Raw genomic sequence first — 20,083 nt, 5'->3', positions numbered from 1 at the left:
CATGTTCTGTCGCTCTGTAATGACGCACATCTCGGCTACAGCTCCTACTGGGTGAGAGTCACGACGTTTCTGCGCTCGTCGTATGGAAGAAGAGAAGAAGTGGTCCACGCTGGGAAGTAGTTAAAAAATAAGTCTGCTTCGGGTTGTAGGTAACCTGCATTGAGGCATTAAATCTTTCTGCAGCTTTCCGTTCCGCTGGGGACGTTCGGAAATGGCAGACAAAGAAGGTAACCTTGTGCCGGAGTGAACAGTTAGCATGCTTTGTTTGCTAGCGGCGTTGGTGGCTAACTGGGTTAGCTCACCAGTTTTGGCGCCGCGGGTGTTAACTAGCTCACAGTGGCGCTCAGCAACGGCAACACTAGTGAGCCACATTACTCACATACACGGAGATAAACAGTAAAACGTTTCTCATGTTAGTAGCTTATGCATTACAGCAGTGATCACTTAACGCTAGTCAGAAGCCATTAACTGTTTTAACGTTATCCCGATAATAGTGTAACGTTATCGGTGGAAGCGACAATGACATACGATCAGTTAACGTTTGCTATCAAATGGTATGCAGTCTGATCAGGCTAGTCAAAGTGAAATACTTTGAAAAAGTAGAGAAGGCCGCGTACTGAATACACTGTCATGTAATCATATTTACAGTACATTTAGAATACATCTCCATAATGCACATGGGAGAAACTTTTTACTTTCACCCTGTTCCTCTCTGTGGGTAGTTTTCTTCCTGTAATTCCAGAAATTCACTTATTATTTAAATGAAGTTCTGAAATTCTCAACATTTTTTCTGTCTCTCGCCGCCTGCTTTAGTTCACTGCTGCTTCAGTAAATTAATCCCCTGGGCAGGAGTTTGATCATCCCTCAAAAGAGCTCAGTAATGCTGAAATGAATAACTTATCGTCACATTGATTTATCAGTCTACTCAGGCTTTAGGAGGAACCTGAGTGTTTGTAAAGAGACCATTGAGTTCCTCTTTAGAATTCCGTCTTAACAAGCATTTTGTTACATCTCATGCGCTGATTTTAAAATAGGTAATAATCATTCGTTGATGGTGTTTCTTTTGAAGATTGAATGGGTTTTTATTTAGTTGGTAAGTGTAATCTTAAAGTATTCTTAAATTGTAAAATATAACTGTATTGTGAATACCATTACAAAAGGTAACTCGTACTGAATATTGACAGTTAATGTCTCTGTTGTGAATACATATTCACAATACTTGTATACCATTACATCCCAACGCTGTTTATTTCAGGGTAATCTAAAAACATTATAATTATTACGATATTACTACCAGGCATATAGCGTGGTAAATGACAGAACATTGAACATCTAAGTAGTTTATTTGATATAGCTTAGCTGCACCATTTCGTTCTCTCTAAATGTACTCAGGAGCCAAATCTCCATACTGTAGTAATATAGACATTTTGTGAAATGGTTAAATCTCAAAAATATATTTATTAATTAAGCAGTGAATTCTATATAATAGTTTTTTTTAGTTCTACTTCTTAAAATCATACAAAAGCATACTGAGTGTCATTAGCAACCCTAATTGGAAGGGATCTTTAATTCCTGTCATCCATTGTGCACTTAGTTTGCACAACACGTTTTCAAACTCTGCATTAAAGTTGAAAAAATTGTGCTGAGTGCCCAGGACAGACTACAGACATCATCCACAACAGTATCAGGGATGGTCTTTCTCTAGTCGCTTATCCAACGTGCAAGAAAGTTTTGACTGTTTTCAAACACCAGGAGCTGTACAGAATGTAACGATTTGTACCGTGTACTGTAATTGACACAAAGATTGCAACAATCTGCAAATGGCTTTCCATTTATTATATTTGTCAGTTTTGAAATGTTTATTCATTGCATTGTTTGCAAATGATCGGCACCAATCAGTATCTCACTTCGCCTACTCCCAGCTCTAGTGTTGTTTGACAACATGATTAAAGTCATTGTTTTCCTTAAATTTAAATTTTGATAATAATATCGTGAGAAAACCAAATCGTGACCGCAGTATCATTAATCGAATTGAATTGTGGGCCGAGTATATCAGTACACTCCTATATCACCAAACTGGACCGTGGCCCTCAAGGACTGGAATTGAAAATTTGCTATATGGTGTATTTACATTAGATAATAATACGTAAGCAGCACTATTAATGCATGTTGTCACAGTTTACATATGACAGCACCCTCATGGTGATTACCACAAAGGCTGTGATCTGCAGTGTCATTCTAAATGTATCTTTCTTTTTTCGTCTTTCCTTGCAGTGTATGACGATGCTGTAGAAGAGCGTGTCATAAATGAAGAATATAAAATATGGAAGAAAAATACACCTTTTCTCTATGACTTGGTCATGACGCATGCGCTTGAATGGCCAAGTTTAACGGTGCAGTGGTTGCCTGATGTGAACAGGTAACCTGTCTAGTCTGCTGTCTTCAGTGTATTGAATTATTTCATCATTAAGTCACTTTTTGTTTACATTTAACATTTCTCAGTTGCAGTCCAGGGCTCTTTGTAATAGCAAGCAACTGGCAAGCTCAAATATTGTTTGGCTGTGCATCTCTTGTGTTTAGGCCGGAGGGAAAGGACTATTCAGTTCACCGACTAGTATTGGGTACGCACACCTCTGATGAGCAGAACCACTTGGTTATCGCCAGTGTTCAGATGCCCAACGACGATGCTCAGTTTGATGCTTCACATTACGACAGCGAAAAAGGAGGTTTGTTGTTTAAACAGTTGTATACATTTTATTAACTGGCTTCCTTTTTCAAATACTGAATTGCTTTGTTGTTGTTTTTTTTTCTCAGCAGGTACGTTCATTTGCGGAATGTTTGGTGGATAGAAGTGGAGCTGGTGCTATTATGTATGAAGCATGGTGTCATCCCTGTGCTGAGTGCATATGTTAAGAACAAATCTCCTTTTCCTATTTAATGTATTAAACTGATGTGTGTATGAATAGAGGCTCAATTGTAAATATTAACCAGAATATAAACATTGTTCATTCACCACACAATGTGATACTGTGTTTCTCTTCAGAGTTTGGGGGATTTGGGTCTGTGAGTGGCAAAATTGAGATCGAAATTAAGATCAATCACGAGGGAGAGGTGAACCGAGCCAGGTACATGCCACAGAACCCCTGCATCATTGCCACAAAGACACCTACATCAGATGTTCTGGTCTTTGACTATACTAAACACCCATCCAAACCAGGTGAGTCAAAGATGATTCTTATATTCACTGTCACTAATACTGTATGTCAGTCATCTAAGAAGATACTTGTAATACCAATTCAGAGGTGTTTTTGTATATCCAACTGTAGACCCCAGCGGTGAGTGCAGTCCGGACCTGAGACTGAGGGGGCATCAGAAGGAGGGCTACGGTTTGTCCTGGAACCCCTCCCTTAGTGGAAACCTGCTCAGTGCATCAGATGACCATGTGAGTTCAAAGTTCAAAGCTTGTATAAAGAGCTATTTAGCTCTGTCATCTTAATAACAGTTTCAAACCTGCAATTTCTGCAGACAATCTGTCTATGGGACATCAGTGGCTCTCCTAAGGAAGGAAAGATTGTAGATGCCAAGACAATCTTCACAGGCCACACTGCTGTGGTGGAGGATGTGTCCTGGCACCTTCTTCACGAGTCACTTTTTGGATCAGTAGCTGATGACCAGAAACTCATGATGTGAGTAAAGTGCATAATCAACCAGACCTGTAATTCTAGCAGTTAGGTAATTCTGAATTTCTGCAAATAATGCTGATACATTGATCAAAATCAAACGTTGGTAGTTAATACAGTGTTTCTGTGCAAGTTTAACAGTGTGCATAAATTATATGCAAATTGTATATATGAAGTGTATATATATATATATTTTTTTTTTCCTTGGAATTCCTCAGGAAGATCTATTGAGAGGAAAAATAGGTCTTATTTTCTATTTATTTACAGTTGGGACACAAGATCCAATAACACAGCTAAGCCCAGTCACTCTGTGGATGCCCACACTGCTGAGGTGAACTGCTTGTCCTTCAACCCCTACAGTGAGTTCATCTTAGCCACTGGCTCTGCAGATAAGGTCTGTACACCACTAATATGTACACACAAATTCCCTCAAACTCTAACACTAATATATGGACTGTTCTACCAAATTTGTTTAAATTGCAGTCCCAAATTAAAAAAAAAAAAGATACGATCTGTTTAAACTCAACGCATAGTAATAAGCTAAATATCTACAATTATAGGGTACTTTCTGTAGGTGTATCAAACCCTAACCCTTAAATGTTAACTTGTGAAAATAATACTTACATTTAGATTTAGATTTATCATGAGTTTATTTTTTTATTTTTTTCCCCAGTTTTCACTACCAAAAGTTTTAGTCCATAGGGGGAGCCTTATTTTAGCCACACCCCTATATTTAAGAGCAGAAAGTGAGACTTCATCCCTGTCCCTCATGGCCACATGCTGAGCAGTTAGACCCCACTTGTTTGTTTTGAAACAAGTGTCCCAAAGTCTGAAAATGAGCATGTTACCTCAAGAATTGTCACGTTTTCTGCAATTAAGCAAACATTTTTATGTTTTAATGAAAAATGCAATGTTTTTATGTGTGTACAACTCCTCAAAATGGTTTGTTAGTGTTTAGTCATATACTGACTAGCATTTTTGAGTTACGCTCAAAATGAGCTAAAATTGTCACTACCAAAACATTTGGTAAAATGTCAACGGCATTATTATTGTATTGGTAATGACAAAATAGAATGTTTCATCATTTATTTAAAAAAAAACATAATTAAGGTATCATTCAAAGCACAAAGATTTTTGTCTAAAGTCCAAATCAGTTAAAAGCCTGAAATGCGTTTTCAACTCTGACTTTGAACTAATTCACTAGAATGATTCATATACTGATTCTTGCAGGAATATATAGTCATTCTTATGTTTGTTCCTACAGACTGTGGCCCTTTGGGATCTACGTAACCTGAAGCTGAAGCTTCACTCTTTCGAGTCGCACAAAGATGAAATCTTCCAGGTAATAGTATAAGTAGTATGTAGCGAACATACTATTCTTTCAAGTGACATTTGTTAGTGGAGAGATGTACATAAAGGGCTTAAACGATTTTAAAGTTGTGATTATATGAAAGTTGTCTTTTTGATATGGCCCTATCTTATAGGCTCATCGCAAAACAGCTTTAGCCATATTATTATTTTAAGAGGAAACAATTTATAGAGAGATTTGTTAAGCCTACAGTAAGAATGATCTGCAAAATTCTGACCAGCGTGAGTATGTTTTGATCGTTTTCTCTGATTTAAGCTCTGGGATGGATTATTGGACAGTTGGGGATTTTTTTTTTTTTAGCTTAGATATGCAAATTTTGTCTTAGATATGGAAATTGTTATACTTGCAGTTGACGAAGTGCTGCAACCCTATATTTGTTGATGGTTCATAGTAGTATTTTGGGGTACGTTGTTTTGCACTGACATTGAATTACTTGCTGCAGGTTCAATGGTCACCCCATAATGAGACCATTCTAGCTTCCAGTGGTACAGACCGACGACTCAATGTCTGGGACTTGAGGTAAGGCCTTATGTTCCTCTTTAATGGTATGAGTACAGAGATTCAAGTGGAGCCATGTTTTTTATAAATGCATTTTCAGCCAGCTGTTTCATATGCATAATTATCTCAGTTGTAGCCATGTAACTGATTTGAACATGAAATGAAATATTTAGTTTAAACTTAATTGACTGCTAGACCACTTCACAGTTAGTGTCTCCTCAGTAACGCAGAGGTTTGTGTTTGACATGCTTGCAGTAAAATCGGAGAAGAACAGTCTGCTGAGGATGCTGAGGACGGACCTCCTGAATTACTGGTAAGTTCACTAAACTGTATTCAGACTGCTGTGTTTATTTCCATTATGGTAAATTGCATTTCTTTGTTCAAATTTGGTCTCTGTTGTGTATCCTCATCTGCGACAGTTCATTCATGGTGGACACACAGCAAAAATATCTGATTTCTCATGGAATCCCAATGAACCCTGGGTGATCTGCTCTGTGTCTGAGGACAACATCATGCAAGTTTGGCAAATGGTCAGTGCTTGGTTTAATTCTAGCTAGAATCTAGATTGGCAGAGACAAATAAAACTTTAGTTTTACAGTTGATTTAAAGATCTGCTCTATTAAACTCAAATGTGTGACCCTCATTTAGGCAGAGAACATCTACAACGATGAGGAACCAGACACTCCTGCCTCAGAGCTTGAGAGCCAGGTCTCCTAACCTCTTTCTTTAACACGGAACAGCAGGGTTCATATCTCATGAATCCCCAGTACCAACCAAGATTCATCTACCAGGTGGATTTAATCGAACAAAGAAACAGCTGTATTTCAGGACTTCATCCAGAGACCAAAATCCAATCAAACCGGTTCCTGGATTACATCTTTTATACTTTCTTTGTTAAGTATTATTCCATTTCCCTCCTTTCACCCTGCACTCTGTAAACTTCAGGTCTGTGTAGAACTTTCCTTAAGAAACAGTACACCACATTGTGTTACATAGATGTTTTCTAAAATGCCAGATGCCATGATCTGTAGATAGGCTGTTTTGAATGCTTTTGTTATGAAAGAGGTGAGTGTGGAAGAGGTTTCAATGATGGAGAAAGTTTGTTGCTTTCAGAAATGCACTTGATGAATGGACGCTGCTGTTAAATCATTTTTCCAAATTGGAGCTAAATGAGGCAGTTCTCCAATCCATTTTTAGTTTTTGTGCGTAAACCTGATGTCAACTGCAATAAAAGTTTTGTAATACCTTTTAAAATTATTGCTCTTTTTGTATTCTTGAAATGTTGATAATGGTTACCATTGTGTAATTCCACACAGGAATAAAGTACAAATTATCGTACACGTGTTGTGAGCATTTTCTGTGCATTATAGTATATACATTTAGTAATGGTAATATTATTCAATTGAAAAGTAAGCATGACACAATAGATGCTCATTCCTGCCCTTTTTTTCTCTCTGGCAGCAGTGTGTCAAAATATTCACTTAGTATTTTGACATAACTTAATTTCTGATAACATTGACAGAGTATAATACATTCTTCACTTATTATTTGAAAATAATGTCTGATTTTCTTTATTGACTTGCTGTCTCAAAATAGACACATTTTCTATTTGCATCTAGATGCATCTCAAAATAATTGCTTACTTTCTTGACGTATTGACCTACCAGGTTGGAATAATGACTTGTTTTCTCAAAATATTCACTTATGTCAATATAACGTATTAGACCTGGGGTGATATGGCAAAAATATCATGATACTCAATGTCACAATATGTCTTTTTTTGACATAAGTTGGAACAAAGTAGTGCCACACTTAAAAAATACTATCAGACTAAAAATCTATCAACATTTCACATTTCACATATGCTAAATCCAATTAAACATGACTAAATATGCTGTCTGTAATGAAATACGCAGTCGGTCAAGTACCAACAACATCCACAGTATGCTCAGAAAAGCATATTGTGAAACATCATGATATTGCAATAACAATACATATTGTCATATTGCCCAGCCCCGCCTAGTATTCCATAATTTTGACATTTGACGTAATGCTGTCGGAAACAGTGAGCTGGTGGGAATGAGCTTCCATCCAACACTTTTTGGTGCAGTGCAATTTTTCGTTTTTGAATCTTCAATAATATCTTGATTTTGAATTATCAGCACTATCAAATATGCATAGATTGTATATAATCATGTATTCTCTTTTCTTATGTCTTCACTGTCCTTCTAGTATATTTCACATGTACATCATCACAATCCAAAAGAAAATTACTTTTTTTTTGGATGGTGATGATGTACATGTGAAATTTACATTCACATTGAGTGAACAATTCATGACAATCAACCAATAGGAACAATCCAAAATTACTTGGAATAAAATCTCTTTACCTTACTTAATTAAAATTTAAGAATGTTTTGCCTTCTCCTGTAAGGTTGCCATTTTGGAGATACATTTCAAGAGAGACCCTACATTTTCTTTTGTTCTTTGTCCCTAAAACATTTATCGTTTCATGGTTTCAGTTGCATCATTTTACAGTCCAGATGCTTATAATTGTATCAGCTGAATTCAGACAGAAATCACAAAACCCACCAAGTAATAAAGAAAAATCTACAAAACAGTTTTTATTGAAAAGCAAGACAGGACTACAATAACATACAATCTCAGAGAGGACATAGGTTGAGTTAAGGGAGAAAGCATTTTCAAAGCATTGCTGACTTTAGCCTCTTTCACAGTTAGTCTTACCTGCAGAGGTAGATTTCTTGCATAACCTGAGAATCAAACTGGGACACTGCCAAAGAAGGAGGAACAGAAGCACTAACAGTACCAAAAACTCAAATCACAATTGTTTTTTCAATCAAAGGAAACAGAACTGTGTTTACACAATCCAAATTTCTTGAGGAAAAAGAGTTTCAAAAGCATTGCTGAGGTCTCACTGCATTATTGGTTAAGGTGAAGTTTTAACTTGTAAAAGAAAGCAGTCGTCACACTGGTCGACCTTCTAAGATCATTAACATTCACATTTCAAAATTATGATTCAAGCAATGGGATCAGACAACAGCTGTATGAAGCACTGCATAAGGTGTGATTTGAGGCTGGTGAGTATCTACCCTCAGTTGATTCATGGTTTCATGTTAGCTTTTTCTTTGTTTCAGATGATTTTTCTATACTTTTCCAATTCAATAATAAAGTGAGCTAAGACATCTGTGGTCTTACTGTACCCATACATATCTGATGACAGAGCAAGCCAGGTGTGGTCCAGTAAATTTGCCAACTGTACTTTGTACACTGTGCTACGTTTTAGCCGTAATGGCAGTGGAACCATCGGATTCAATTTGAGTCCAGTAAGAATATAAGAATACTGGAATGTGTTAAGTCGAATAAGAATCGTGGAACGTTATCGCAGGTCAGCAGGGAACATGCGCAGACCTGTGGGTCGGTCTATATTGACCTGAGGGAACATGTTCCAGACACCCTGTTTTCCCGGTTCATGCCTGCAAGGAGATACGAAGAGGGCTCTAAGGCTATGTGCCTTATAAAGTCTGCATAATTAGGCATGACATTGGCAACATGGGTGATACATTTCTACATTCATCAGTTCAGCTCTCTACACACTGTTTCACATTGTCAGCAACACCTACAATGCCCACAGCTGCTGAACGTTAGCATTTGCATTGAGTGTAATGCTTGAAGTACATTTTATTCTCGTTCATCACATAGTTAAATTGTTAGGAAAAAGAAAGGAAATCACATTCAGCATTTCCAGTAAAGTATCAAAGTTGTCAAGGCCCCTTTTGAACTTAAACATAGATTAATTTCAGTCAGTTTTGCTTCCAGTTAGCAGTGCATCAGTCTGGTAAAACTTAACATTGCATCTATCAGAAAGGTAGTATGTGCGGTTTCGTCGACAGAATGAAAACGTTTAAGTCCAACTAACGTAACGAATGGCATGCAGTGATGAAATTCTACTTAACCATGTAAGAATTTAGAAAACGTGAAACAAATGCTTATTTCAAGTCATCAGGGCCAAAGTCAACTAAATTCAATCATTACGTTTTTGCCACTGCATGGAAAAAAAGTGTTTCCCTGTTTCACTTGATGGACTGACCATGGTCCAAAAACAAAAACAAACAAAAAAAAACATTGGTTAAGAGACTATTTTGTACTTATTACATGTACTATGTTTCAGGTTAAAAAACTGTTTTAAATTTAGAATGAATTGCGTCAATCTAGGTAGGTTTAATGGTATGCTAAAAACCTACTAAACACAACACTAGAATGTCTAATTTCCAGTGTTGCTTCGACTTCTGTAAATAAGCAGTTATTCCATGGCCAGTTTACAAACCACTGTGACCCTTGACTTGTTCCTACCATGTAGTTTTCTATACCTACTACAGATTTGTTGAGTTTTATAGGAAATCTCTGTTTACTGTAACTTGAAACACAAAAACTTTTTACCCAAGAGTTCTGCTAAATTGCTGCATTGTTTTTCCAAAATAAAGAATTCTTAACAGTATTTAGTGGAAGTATTCTCAAAGAATAATTCCATAAACCATTAAAAATGCCGGTCCTTAAGTGCTTTTAACTGCTTTGGAAAAAGTCTAACTGCAGCCACATTCAAAAATCGTCCTGCAGGAACTACAGCTTTGAAACTGTGTCAAAGTAGTCCCAACATTTCACATAATCTGTTAATAGCAGCCTTGATAAAAGTCAAACTAGCCCTTAATTCCAACAATACCATGTTGAAAGAAAAGATATAGGCAATAAAGTCTCAGAAGAAAATAAAAACTATGAAATTAAGATGGTATTTTTAAGACTTAGAAATGGAAGAACGAACCCATGAGACCTTCCTTAGAATGGACTACAAAGCCCAGCTGTGGTTTTAGAATCACAATAACAACAACAACAACAACAACAACAACTATAAAGATCTCTTAAGCTTTTTCTCTTTTATGAATGCCCTGTATTTGCAATGCTATTTGGACACAGTTGGTTAGTTAACTACACATGGCTATGTCAAATTCTCAATATCCTTATATGTATCTGAATCAATTTTCTTTCAATCCTAGAAGCCAGATCCAATAGCTACATTATCATAAAAACTCAAATCTGCAATCAGAACATGGATCAGCAAGAGGGGGAAATCAAAAACGAATTAAGCATGGAACACTAAAGCTGTAGCCGCCTTGGACCACATGACCATCTCCTAAGAAAATACAGGTGTGGTAGAAAAATGCGAGTAAAAAGTGCTCATCACAAAGCCAATCACCAATGTACAGAGCAGTTTTCATACATGTGTGTTTTTTAGTCTTAATTATTACACAAAAATATATACCTCCACAAAAAAAAGGAAAACAACAAACAAACAAAAAAATATAAATGGGTGCCTCAGTCATCATCAAGCTGTTTTGTGGTTGGCTCTTCCTCTGGCTGCAATCCCAGCCTCTCCGTTTCAGGAACCAAACATTCCATCTCTCCTTCTACCTCTCCATCCATCCCCCCATTTGGGGACTGACTGAAGGTCTCCACTGGCTGGGGGTCAGGAGGCCCCGTCCCCTCTTCTTCAGGATTCTTTGCCGGACCCTGAAGGGCTCCTAATTTCTGATTGAGGTCGTTGCGCTCCCTCTGCAAGGCTCTGCACAGTTTCTCCAGACGCTCCAGTTTACCTTGAAGGGCTTTGTAATTTTTGTCCCGCACAGTTTTCTACAAAAGATGGTGTTAAGAAAAGAAAAAAAAATAATAAAACCAAAGTTACATAGTAATAAATACTTCATTTACTAAGACCTCTGTACCAAAAAACATTTTTTCCCCATTTTTGCTCATTTTTTCCACAATAATAGCCATTTCCTATTCCTATTTGCTATCCAGGTTTCCTCTAGAAAGGAATGAAGCCATTATTCCTGACCAGATTCAAGTTACTCCTTCAATGTTTGCTCCACATGGAAGCCCAGAAGCTAAATGAGCTTCATTATTCAGTCTACCTGGAGCTCCTGTTGGTTTGAGATTTCCAGACGTGTAGTGGCTTAAATTTTGTTACTCATTATTGAACTCACCTCCTCAGCCATCTGCAGTAAGGTCTGGTTGTTGGTCTCCCACTTGGTCCTCCAAAGAGTCGTCTCCTTCTCCAACTTCTTGATTTTCTTGGTCATCTGTGTGTAACAGAGCAGTCACAAAAGAACGATAAAGTCCTTTCACTAAAGCTGAGGAACACCCTGCAGTTTCTGAAGATTTAGAAGAATACTTTTCTTTTTCTCACTAACAGAAGATCCAGGAGCTACTAACCTTCTCCATTTCTTGTCTGAAAGAGGTGAACACTTCATTGCTCTTGGCAAGGGTTGTCTGGAACTCTTCAAATTTGTCCATATAAAGAGTAAGCTGCTGTTTCAGCTGAAGCTCCTGCTCCTTCATCAGCTCACATTTATGTCTTGATTCTGTCGCATCTTTCAGAAGCTGAACAACGAAGGGAGATCAAGTGATTATTGACTTACAAGGCTCTGGCACAACCTAAAAAATGACGGGTCAATAATTATCAAGGGATTAAGTTGAGATATTACGCAGCATACATCAAATGCTGCCTCAGTTTAATTGTGGTCAAACATTACCACTGATGTCATCTTACTTGCACAATGTGCCCAACATCTCTATTTCATTGAGATTATGTGTAATCTATTGGTAAAACTGCTGTTAGCATGAATAACACTAAAATGCTTTCTCCAATTCTAAATAAAGTCAGGACTATAAAAAAAATAAATTATTAAAAATAATGCTGGCTCTAAATCAGTGTTACTTACAAATTCTCTCTCTCGCTGCTGCTTCTCCTCGACTTCTCTCATCAACTCAGCTGTCCTCTGGAGTTTTGCATCAACCAGCTGTTGCTGAAGCTCCTTGTGCTTGAACACCTTGTCAATGTGCTGAAGAGAAATATGCCATATATTCATACCTATCTCATCACAAAACAATTAAAAGTCTCCTGTTTATTTTTCTGGTTTTGATGGACCTTGATATGTTTTCATCATACAAAACCCTATTTGAATTTGTAGGTTTGATCAATATGTAGAGAGACCCATCACTACTTAAACAAGTGAAAGACTCTTAAAATATTCTTCCAAGCTCACAAGACTCTCAGCACATCACCTTCCAATTAGAATGGAATACAATGCAATGGAATGTTTCCTTGCCCTTGTGCTTTCACCACTAAGCCAGATAAAGCAAGTAGCCAGTATAAGGATCCTGTGAGCAGAATGAGTGGTAATAAGATTAATATGTGCCAGCTAGACATGTGCCGATATAATTAAAAAAAAAAAAACACAATAATTACCTTTTATCTCACTTTAGGACAGAGCACTGGTCTCAAAAAAATCTGTTAATACTGCAACTTGTTTGACATTACCATGCGTGATTACCAAATATCGGCAAAGGTCTAGTGCTAACACAATTTAAATGGCTTCAACCATAGTTCTGAGGTTTTAAATAGTGCTCACACTCCTAAATATGTACAGCATAAATATGACCACTATATTTTTATTTCCACTTGGTAGGGGCACAGTGACTCAGCAAATCTGGCACATGCAAATCTGTCAAGCATGTCTCAAAATTTTAGTTCTCCAATTTCTAATCTTGTGCTTCATAAAAATGATCAACACTTTGACCAGAAGGAAGAGTTTATGAGGCATTTGTTGGCTGGACTGCTAACAGTTTTGCTTTCTTACCTCCTCCCTCAGTTCATACTGCTCAATAAGTTTCTTGAGTTTCTCTGCCAGCTCCATATTTTCCTGCCTCAACTTGGTGTTGTGAGTGTTGTGCCGCTCCATCTGCGCTTCAATCTCATTCAGCGTCATCTGAAAGTGAAGCGTAGCCTCTTTGCGCCTCTCCTCATATTCTCTGAATCTCTGGGCGTTTTCCTCCTGCCAAAAAAGGGATATTTCACACCAATACTTTGTCTAATACCTACATTTCAGACAGCACTTTTGTTAGCCATGATAGGGCCTTATGGTAACATCTGCTTTTTAACTTGTGAAAGCTGGTCTTCGCTACTCATTACAGTTACTCAATTTAAGCTGAACAGGACTAAGGAACAGAGCTGATCCATATCCAGTACAGGAAAGGCATGGCACTGTACCTTCAGGGTCTTGTTGTGCCGTTGTAGCTCCCTGCAAAGGCTTTCTAGCTTGCTGCGAGCAAGAATGGCTTTGCTGTGTTCACTTTGCAAATGAATCTTCTCTTTGAGGACCTGCGTCTGCTTCTTCTGCAGCACCTTCACTTGCTTCTGCATATTGCGACTCTCTTCCAGCTATCAAACAATGAGATCCCATTATGTTTCTAATGAAGTAAGTAGACTCATGACCACTGCTATTGCAGTAATTTGTTGCAAACACATTCAGGTCTGCAACCAAAGAACATTTCTACATCCACACCCTTACCTTATCCACAGTGACTGTGTATGTATGCCATAGTCTCCAGAATAGCTTAATCTGATATTTATACATACAACTACAACATACAGTAACAGTGCGGGAATATTGCACAAGCCATGGTTTCTTACCAGGTCAGCATACTTCTTGCAAAGAGCAGCAAGTTTCTCCTCAGGAGTGGCTAAGGTGTGAAGGGCTTGCATCAGTAGCAAGACTTCTTTCCCTATGGAGCAGAAGAGTAGTATTACATGATGCATAAGTGGAAAAAGATCTTCTATGCAGAAATAAGAACATGTATTTAACAGTCATCAACGAATTACAAAGAAAAGACTCAAAACGAATAATTTATGCTTAAATCAATCACAGCTATGCATATCTTTTTTAGATCCACTTTGGTCTGACTATTTTACAGTTTGTCTATTACCTCCTCAAAGCTCAACAACAAATTTAGACTGCAGCCTGAACATTCAAATGGTTACATACGCAGCACCCACCAAACATGTTTTGCTCCTTGTTCTGTTCACCGCTTGGGTCCAGTTCTCCTTCAAGGGGGTCAATTTGACAATCTTCTCTCCCAGGTGTCTCCCCTCGCACCTCTTCACTGCAGCAGGTGTTTACCAGACCCTCAAACTCCTCAAGGTGATCCTGGGAGGAAGGGGAACTGCTGCCCTCTACAAGTCCACGTGTGCCTGCCTCTATTCTACACACACCAGTGGTCTCCATCGTATTCACCCCGTACTGGTGGAAAAAGAGCTTGAGGTTAAATAGACTGTGATATTGCCACAGATATTTTAGCCTTACCCATCCTACGCTTTGTAACCTAATGGTCAAAGTTAGCCAGGTAATAAAAAAAATGAATATGTATCTGGAGTAACTAAAGCATTTTTCCCTTTAAAATCATATTTACCTTGTGCCTAAATGAAAAGGTCTGGTTAAAAGAGGACCAGACTGTGCTACAGCCTCATCTATTTAAGCCATACCTAACCCATGCTGTGTAGTACTGGGCCAGGTTAACCAGGTTGAACCTGTATCTGGCCTAACTAGGCTTACTGAACACTAATCTGTGACCAAAAAGAACCTGACTAATAATGTGATTAATATACACTCTTTAAAAAAGATGGTTCTTCAAGGGTTCTTTAGTATTGGGAATGGTTCTATTTAGAACCATGTGTTCTATATAGAGCCACTGGATGCTTAAATGGTTCAATGCATGGTGAAATGGATTCTTCGGATTGATGGAGAATGTGTTGTACATGGTTCTATATAGAACCTTTTTTTAAAATGGAGCTATATAGGACAAAAGGAGTTCCTCTATTACAAGCTACAACAGAAGAACTCTTCTTTAAGTGCTATAATAGAACCGTTTTCAAAAAGATTCTATACAGAACCATATACAACGATTCCACATCAATCTATTCCCTGACAGAAAACAGAAAAAACACAATAATGCATTAGCGCTGACCTGCTTCCCATCCATCGAATAGGTAGCTACAAAACCGCTGGGAAAGGAGTCTAATCTTCACATGTCCCAAATTTCTTTGCTGACAGAGATTCACCCCTGAACATTACTGTACTGCCGGACTGCCAAAGTTAAAAATTTCCGTCTGGAAAGCGGCCTTTGAACAATGATCAGAGTGGGTTACAAGCAGACGAGAGGATTAGATTAGTCCACCACGTGCTGCACGGCAACAGCAGCAGAGCCGCCACATGGGACGAGTGACAACAGACTAAAAACTCAAAAAAGCATAGAAAAAGAATAATTTCATGGGAACATATGTAAAACAGTATTTAATCAAGGCAAATGAAGTCGACTGACTACTTTGAATGTGCCGGTGAGCACTACTGTCAGGTTAAAACCTACCTGGAACAAAAAGAGAAACCTGTTTTTTAAATCGCTAAATAGCTCCTTTTTTTAGTGAAATATAGAGGATAAACTTAACCGTTTTACTGGCCGGCTGCTTTAGCTTAATTTAATCGACCACCTAAGTTACACGACTGGCCGACAAACTTTGACTCCTGATAAAGCTCACTATACAAGCAGTTCGCGTAAAATATTATAAATGTATCAAACTAAGTCAGTCTCATATTTCATAAATCATATTTGAAAGCTTAAATTATCACAACATCCTGACATTTCAGAATCATCGAGCTAACTCAGCTTTTTTTTTTACCTTTTGAGCTAAGTTACCTCAAACCCTTCCCAGGCCAGAGTGCAAGTGAAAGCAGGTTAGCAGCGAGCTTAGCTAGCAAAGTTTGCGGGAAACAAATCTGAGTCCCTAGGCTTGTTAGCTAGCGTAGTTAGCTTAGCTTAGCTAGCTAGCTAGGTAACTAATGTTACACAGATGCGTAGCTACCTGGTTAATGAAGTATTCGTAGTTGACTCTAAAAACTGTCCACAAGTCGCCATCACCAAACACAAAATTAACCATTTTATACATTAAGTATAACTCTAATGAATATTTATTTGAATCTAGCTCTAGCTGCCTTGTATGATTCGCTAGCGAGCTAGCTGGCGTTTAGCGTTAGCCACTTCCTTCGTAAATAATGCCCGTGCTGTGGGGAACCGCTGCTACTTTCGTTATTTATATAGCGATTATAGCTTAGCCATTCTTTATTTCGTTTAGATAAATGCTACGTGCATAGAAAACAAACCATTAAAACCAAAAGTACACTTAGCAATCACAACGTTATTGTATCCCGCGGCTACATACCTGAATGTTTTCGGCGTTTAAATCGACCCTGGCGCCTGAGTAAGTCGCCATGTTGTGACGAAACGCTGAGCAGGAAAAATAAAGGCAGCGAACAGATGAGCTAGAACAGGACCAACTTTTACGATTTGTGTCTTCAGACCTAAAACAGTAAATACCTTTTGTCTTATACCCTTTTCGTAGTCTGATCCGTTTTACATTTTTTACACTGAACAAGTAAAGACTACAAAATGTACATGTAAATGTTCATCCACAGGTGTCAGCCAGTAAGTTACATTAAACCTGTGTAGGCTACTGACGGAAATTGAATGCCTCCTATTGACTGTTTCCAGAGGTAAGTAGAGTAGCCTAAACCCACACTCAGGTAATGTTACTTTAGTGACTCTAAAGAACGTAAAAGTTTATTTCTAAAAAAAACAACTCCAGAAAAAGTACAAAAATAGCAGGTTGGAAAGCTACTTAAAGGGGAATTCCACTAGTTTTTAAAAAAATCTGCATAATTCAGTCATTGAATTATAAACAGTCATTCAGAGTGGTTTGATATTTGATGATTCATTGCAGAGAAACTTACCAACTTATTTTTACTGTGGTGGTGATAGGAACTAGGGGTTGCAATGACTGTGTGGCAAATATAGCCAATTTATTTACCATCCAAAATGATCAATGAACTATATGTGACTTCTGAGTTTTTATATACAACCCCATTGCCAAAAAAAGTTGGGACGCTATGCAAAATGTACATAAAAACAAAATGCAATGATTTGCAAATCATGTGACCCCTATATTTAACTGAAAATAGTACAAAGACAACATATCAAATGTTGAAACTGAGAAATTTTATTGTTTATTGAAAAATATTTGCCCATTTTGAATTTGATGCCAACAACACGTTCCAAAAAGTTGGGACAGGGGCGACAAAAGGCTGGTAAAGTTGTGTAATGCTAAAAAAACACTAGCTGGTTGATTGGCAACAGGTCAGTAACATGATTGTGTATAAAAAGAGCATCCCAGAGAGGCTGAGTCTTTCAGCAGTAAAGATGAGGAGGAGTTCACCACTCTGTGAAAGACTGTATGAACAAATAGTGCAACAATTCAAGAATAATGTTTCTCAACAGAAAAAGAGTAAAGACCTCTTGCTTTTCGTCATCTACGGTACATAATAACATTAAAAGGTTCAGAGAATCTGGAAAAATCTCGGTATGCAAGGGACAAGGCCAAAAACCAGTATTTGCTGACCATGATCTTTGGGCCCTCAGGTGGCACTGCATTAAAAACAGACATGATTCTTTAGTGGAAATCACTGCATGGGCTCAGGAACACCTCTGAAAGCCACGGTCTGTGAAAACAGTTCGTCACTGCATCCACAAATGCAAGTTAAATCTCTGAAATGCAAAGAAGAAACCATATATAAACAGGATCCAGAAATGCTGCCACGTTCTCTGGGCCCGAGCTCATTTAAATGGACTGAGGGGAATTGGAAAAGTGTCCTGTGGTCTGACAAATCAAAATTTATAATAATGCAAAAACATTTCACTTTCAAAACTACAGCAATCGGTCTCCTCAGTTCCTGAATGCTTACAGAGTGTTGTTAAAGGAAGAGGTGATGACACACAGTGGTAAACATGCCCCTGTCCCAACTTTTTTGGAACGTGTTGTTGGCATCAAATTCAAAATGGGCATATATTGTTCAAAAAACATTCAAATTTCTCAGTTTCAACATTTGATATGTTGTCTTTGGACTATTTTCCTTTAAAAATATGGTTTACATGATTTGCATATCATTGCATTCTATTTTTATTTACATTCTGCACAGCTTCCTAACTTTTTTGGAAATGGGATTGTATAATATTGGTAAAATTGTAAAACATATGGAAAAAATAAGTATCCTTTGGGGAGTATTTTGCCTTACAACACCCTGCATGTACACAACATGAATGAATTTAAAAAATGTACATTTTAGGCCAAAATATTTTCTCAAAACTGTTGTAAAACAATATACCAGGCGTCAGACAGCCTATGTGTGACCACTTCATGTAATAACTTTGTGTGAGGGAGCTTTTAGAGGCACTAAACACATCTGACGTCTATTCTTCAAAAGATCCTGTCTTCTGTTTAGGTCTTCAGGCTTATTAATGGCTGGTTCATGATTCCTCTTATTGTATCATCCATCTTGTTGCTGGTCATCCTCTTCCTCTTTTACCTTCAACTCTTCCAAGCATAATGGTCTTTTCAAATTAATCGGTTCTCAGAATATGTCTAAAGTAAGATCGCTTCAGTTTGGTTATCTGGGCTTCGAGTGAGAGGCGAGGCTTAATTTGTTTGAGGAGCCATTTGTTTGTTTTCTTTGCCATCCAAACTACTCTTAAAAGTCTTTGCCAGCACCAGAGTTTAAATGTGTCTGTATTTTTCCTGTCTTGCTTGTTTATTATCCAGCTTTTACACTCAAGAACCTCAGAGATGACCACAGCCTGGGCAACTCTGAGACAAATTGTTGCATTTGAAGATCTTCTCAAGCTCCTTCATCCTTGTTCTCCAGAGTGCCAATCTGTGCTGTGTTTCTTGAGTCCTGGATCTTTGGTTGGTAATAACTGATCTGAGTAGGCAAAAGCTGTTCAGTGCCGTTTCACATAACCGCAACAACTCTGCAGCATCTCCTCAACCACAGTTCTAAACGACTGAAAAAAAAGAGAGAGATAATCCAGGTTTCAACCAATGATTTATTTAATGTAGTCACTCATTTAGGTAAAAGAATATGTAGTTTGAAAAAGAGTTTGCAAGCAGTGTTGTTTTATTATTAGTTTATTACATTATCACAGATATGCTATTATCAAACCTTGTCATGAGGTAACAAGGTTTATTAGGCACAGAGTAGGTTGGAGAATGGTCATCACTGGAATTCTAAACATGACTTAGCTCAAACTCTGGTGGTCTTGTTCGTGTGAACAATACCAAAAACACCGTCAGTCGAGGAAATGTGACCATGCAAGGATCTGCACGCTGTGCGGTTGAGCAGCACAGCCTTAAGGGGGCAGCAGAGAGTTACATGCACTTCGGCAGCACGTAAAAAAAGACGACGAAGAAATATGGCGCGATAGGAGCATGTAGAGTTGTTATGAAAGCTTGTAGATAGAAAAAGTGGTTAAAGTGACGAGAAGCTTTAACTAATAACAATTTGACCTCAGGCACTTGTATATTAGGTGTGTAGTTTTGTTTGCGCGGACACTGCACGATGCCTCCCCTCACTTTAAGAGGAATTACTGTGGATTTCCCTTTTACACCGTATCCATGTCAGAAGGATTACATGAGCAAAGTGATTGAATGCCTGCAAAACGTGAGTGTCATTTACGTTTTGTTACTTTGGCTGATTTGGCATTAGATTTTTGACTTGCCATTTCCATGAGTAGCTGAATACAAGAA

General features: G+C 37.9%; 3 protein-coding genes across 8 annotated transcripts in view; 2 read left to right on the top strand and 1 right to left on the bottom strand.

Moving 5' to 3' along the window:
* Nucleotides 1-47: 47 nt before the first annotated feature.
* rbb4l (retinoblastoma binding protein 4, like) lies at nucleotides 48-6,885 on the top strand. Of its 2 annotated transcripts, none has more exons than XM_036587013.1 (12): nucleotides 48-227; nucleotides 2,275-2,419; nucleotides 2,581-2,726; nucleotides 3,044-3,217; nucleotides 3,327-3,442; nucleotides 3,526-3,686; nucleotides 3,948-4,074; nucleotides 4,945-5,022; nucleotides 5,492-5,568; nucleotides 5,803-5,860; nucleotides 5,967-6,077; nucleotides 6,196-6,885. In XM_036587013.1, the coding sequence occupies exons 1-12, from the start codon at nucleotides 212-214 to the stop codon at nucleotides 6,262-6,264; spliced, it is 1,278 nt and encodes a 425-aa protein (XP_036442906.1). In that variant the 5' UTR covers nucleotides 48-211; the 3' UTR covers nucleotides 6,265-6,885. The 2 variants fall into 2 exon arrangements, with proteins under 2 accessions (XP_036442906.1, XP_036442905.1); XM_036587012.1 differs by having other exon boundaries at nucleotides 3,041-3,217.
* A 1,258-nt stretch (nucleotides 6,886-8,143) lies between these two features.
* Nucleotides 8,144-16,949, bottom strand: txlng (taxilin gamma). Of its 4 annotated transcripts, XM_036585837.1 has the most exons (10): nucleotides 16,825-16,949; nucleotides 16,670-16,734; nucleotides 14,453-14,696; nucleotides 14,090-14,181; nucleotides 13,667-13,837; nucleotides 13,257-13,451; nucleotides 12,339-12,458; nucleotides 11,830-11,997; nucleotides 11,601-11,696; nucleotides 8,144-11,250 (listed from the first exon to the last, which is right to left on the bottom strand). In XM_036585837.1, the coding sequence occupies exons 2-10, from the start codon at nucleotides 16,718-16,720 to the stop codon at nucleotides 10,936-10,938; spliced, it is 1,452 nt and encodes a 483-aa protein (XP_036441730.1). In that variant the 5' UTR covers nucleotides 16,721-16,734; nucleotides 16,825-16,949; the 3' UTR covers nucleotides 8,144-10,935. The 4 variants fall into 4 exon arrangements, with proteins under 4 accessions (XP_036441730.1, XP_036441729.1, XP_036441732.1 ...); XM_036585836.1 differs by having other exon boundaries at nucleotides 16,670-16,912; XM_036585839.1 differs by lacking the exons at nucleotides 16,670-16,734; nucleotides 16,825-16,949 and adding an exon at nucleotides 16,130-16,147.
* The window catches only part of rtel1 (regulator of telomere elongation helicase 1), a 26,827-nt gene continuing 23,422 nt past the window's right edge, over nucleotides 16,679-20,083 (top strand). The window contains exons 1-3 of one of the 2 annotated variants that reach the window (XM_036585830.1): nucleotides 16,679-16,816; nucleotides 16,923-17,000; nucleotides 19,100-19,997. In XM_036585830.1, coding sequence (XP_036441723.1) covers nucleotides 19,896-19,997 — 102 coding nt within the window. In that variant the 5' untranslated portion in view covers nucleotides 16,679-16,816; nucleotides 16,923-17,000; nucleotides 19,100-19,895. The remainder of the gene's footprint in view (nucleotides 16,817-16,922; nucleotides 17,001-19,099; nucleotides 19,998-20,083) is intronic. The other variant, XM_036585832.1, reaches the window with a different exon arrangement.

Source organism: Colossoma macropomum, unplaced genomic scaffold, assembly GCF_904425465.1.
Source record: "Colossoma macropomum unplaced genomic scaffold, Colossoma_macropomum, whole genome shotgun sequence".
In the NCBI taxonomy this organism is placed as follows: domain Eukaryota; kingdom Metazoa; phylum Chordata; class Actinopteri; order Characiformes; family Serrasalmidae; genus Colossoma; species Colossoma macropomum.
This window is presented reverse-complemented; position numbering and strand designations above follow the sequence as displayed.